Source organism: Diaphorina citri, unplaced genomic scaffold (genome assembly GCF_000475195.1).
Source record: "Diaphorina citri unplaced genomic scaffold, Diaci psyllid genome assembly version 1.1 scaffold46892, whole genome shotgun sequence".
Lineage (NCBI taxonomy): Eukaryota > Metazoa > Arthropoda > Insecta > Hemiptera > Psyllidae > Diaphorina > Diaphorina citri.
Window position 1 is genome coordinate 1 of NW_007424212.1, and position 3,474 is coordinate 3,474.

A 3,474-nucleotide genomic window follows, 5' to 3' on the forward strand; every position below is an offset into this window, starting at 1 on the left:
TCTCTCCCCTATTGTTACGTATATCATTATTATATCTTTATATTAAACCTTCTCCTTTCAGGAGGGCATTGAAAAATGAAGAAGTCTACGTTCCAAATGCTGTCGGTCATACCTGCCTACTTTGGCTCGATTGGTTCTCTCTTCCGGACTCACAAGCAAAAGATAGCCAACTTTTACATCGTCACAACGGCTGTCTATTATCTACTCACTATCGTCTGCAGTGCTGTAACCTTCATCAACGTAGATCTGGAAGTGTTTTACAATGAACCAGCTATTAAAGATTATAGGGACGAAATGATTAAATGCATTTCCATTTGGAACAACGTAAGTTTCTTTACATAGGATGTCTAATATAAACCTAACCAATAATCGCCAATGTAAGCTTCTTGTCAAATTGCTTATAATACCTACTAAATTTATCCTCCGCCACTGGTCGCTACCTATTTGTACAGAAGCACAACTGTTCTTACTAGACTTTTATTTAAAAAGCTGGCAAAGCCAAAATGAGTGCAAAATTCGCCTCAAAAAGAAAGAAAAAGAAATCTGGCACATCCAACCTGGACTAGTGTGTAAACCATACTGAAGTAATATGTCTACTTTTTCTGATGACCTGTAGGACAGGTGTATATTTACGGGACTGTCAAAAATACGGGAGAAAAATATCAAAAATACAAAAATAATAAGGTGTCAGGTCTACCTGATAGCGTGTGTGCTCATAAGGTGTCAGGTCTACCTGATAGTGTGTGTGTGTGTTCATCAGGTGTCGAGTCTAGCTGATAGTGAGTGGCTGACCTAATACATTATTGTTGTTTCCAGTTTGTTCAGATATCATTCTATGTTGGCCTCAGCGTCACAAATTACCAACTGACGACCTACCCTCCTGATCACTGGTGGATCAAATATGCCAAAGATTACAGACGATTCCTGGAGAAGTCATTCCTCAGTGTGGTGTTTCCTATGAGCTTGGTAAGTTCCTACTTAAGGAATTTTATTATAAGTCAGTAGCATCACGTCATGTGACGTCCGAGTGATGATGATCTTTATAAATTGTGTGCTCACAGGCTTTTATGAATCTACAATCATAGCGAAACGGCAAAGATACATAACTTTCACTTCACCCTGATTCTTCGCCTTTTCCCGTGTACAGACGGGTTCTGCTTTTTTCGTGAGTCTCTCAATCAGTCCTAACTAGGATGATTGCTGACATTCATGGGCTGGGGCTGACAGGGGTACCAGGACTTAACTCTGGTTACCCTCAAATGATGTTCATCCCTCTGCAATGGACTCCTTACTTAAATAAAATCTGCACCTCTTCCAATCTCTTCCAGTATGTCTGCAACACGTTCTGGTATGTATATCACACCAACAGGGAGTTGATTTACCCCAAGATGATCGAAAAACTAGTTCCTGCTTGGTACAACCATACGATACACACACTACCTGTGCTGATAGTGTTTCTACATTTGATCCTGGTGGAACCTGAGTCCAGTCCACTTTCTATGAAGACCTCCATGATCATACAGACTGTGTTCCATGTAGGCTACATGTTCTTGTAAGTTGACCTTATTTTGGAGTTAGTAGAACGGTTGAAAACCTACACCGTAAAAATTTTCAAACATATTAGGTAGGTATTATAAGTTGAGTATTAGGTTCTATCAAAGGATCGGTTAAATTAAGTCTAAAAGAGGAGGGCGCTTATTCAATGTCCAGCCCGAGAGCCGAGTTTCTAGAATTTTACTCTCCCTTAGGATTTGGCTTCAAAAGTGGGTAGAAAAACCCCTTCGGCATTAACTTTGCCCAGTTCACTTGTGTGAGCGCGCACAGCATCGGCAGATTCTGGCAGTGTGTCAGGCTAAGTCCAGTATTTTACATTTTCTCGTAGGTATTTACGAGAGCTTCTAAACATTTACCAATCTACTTACCTTAGGTTCCACGTTTATTTCCAGGACGATTTCAACGACCGATACATGAAAAGGTGTTTGGTTTGTACAAATTCCTAGGATACTACGCTGAAACCTTGGACTAGTAAACCTTTGCCTGGCACCAATATTGCTGACCAATTCTTATCCCATATATTACGTCTGCATTGCATACAAGGATACAAATGAACGAGCTTCGACCAACAGGGTAAAGTTTATACTCCCGTGGATGTTCAACCCTTGAAGGTTTTTTCCAGGTTTTAATTTGAAAACGCTTTCGCATTGGCGGAATCAATCAAAAATTTAACCCTTTTAAAGGGTTCGTTGTTGTTTGTTGCTAGCGCTTTTAGCTTTTTCGCCGAATGGTGTATGGCCAGATACAAAAGATGTCTTTTTTTTTTTTACTCTGCCAACCTTTTAAAAGTAAATTTGACTTCAGCTTCCTAGCTTTCCCGTGATGTATGTAACCTGTGGACCTATCAATACTTTAAATATAGAACCTTAGTCTCCTAGTCACTCTATTGCATAGACTCCATTGAGGTAGATAATTAGATAATCTGTGGGGGAATGACCCGAAAAAATTAATTGGGAGAAAATCGATTGAAATGAATATGTTAACTAGCTTGACAGCCCACCGTTCTTTCCATCTCCCCATGTTCTTCTAGTGGGAAAATAATTTCACTCTCTTCTCCTTCCGGTTTGGTTTCATCACCAAAGCTAAAAAGAAAACCACGGGGAAAGTTTTCAGCCAAGATCAAAGAAAGGAAACAGTGATTGGAAATTGAAAATCAATCGTGCCGCAAGGCCTCACGAACGCCAAGAGTTCGAAGCGCTGACCGCGACCCGCGTGGCTTATAGGCCCATATTAACACGAAACAGAGTTTCAAGTTTTTTCGCCATTAAAGTGAACATCGCCTGCTAGAATTTCAAAATTTTGGGCTCCATCTAAGCAAGGTATAGCCAGGGCGGTTAACTGGTGTCCCCCCAAAGAGCATTTCTAGAGCAGCGGCTGTCCACATTCGCTAAAGATATAATATTATTGTGAGAGCTCAAAGATCGACTGAAATACAACAATCGTATGTATCGATTTTGCACATGTTTTTTTTTATTTACTTTCCTATTGTTTTAATTCTTTTTTGGGCATGACTTTTTGCGAGCCGTGTTCCCTCCTATTTACATTTCAACCTAATTTCACCAACATTATGAATGTATGACGGTAAAATCAAATAAGTATGTAGTAGCACGAATGAGCCTACTTTTACGAACGAACAGCCTTATAGTCGCCGATAACTGCTGGCGAGAGGAGAGTGAGAGACGGCGAAAACTCCAATCCAGTTTCCACTCGTTTTAAAATCTTTGTAAGTCTTTACACAAGTTACTAGCACAAACGATCCTAAAAACAGCACTAACTATAATCTCATTTAGCAACACAAGACACTTTACACAGATTAAAGATAGATCCAAATTAAAAAGGGTTTGTACTTAATATCAATGAGTGTGAAAACAGTCGTTGCAAAGTATCTGTTTAACTCGTACAACCGAGTGAAAGCTGGAT

At 39.8% G+C, this 3,474-nt stretch overlaps 1 protein-coding gene across 1 annotated transcript; it reads left to right on the top strand.

The window, feature by feature from the left end:
• Positions 1–21: 21 nt before the first annotated feature.
• Positions 22–1,552, top strand: LOC103523846 (androgen-dependent TFPI-regulating protein-like; the record flags this gene model as incomplete). The annotated part of the gene is made up of 3 exons (XM_008488861.3): positions 22–324; positions 817–966; positions 1,329–1,552. Coding segments are annotated over exons 1-3 (623 nt in total), but the record flags the coding sequence as incomplete, so codon positions are not given.
• Between the last annotated feature and the right edge of the window lie 1,922 nt (positions 1,553–3,474).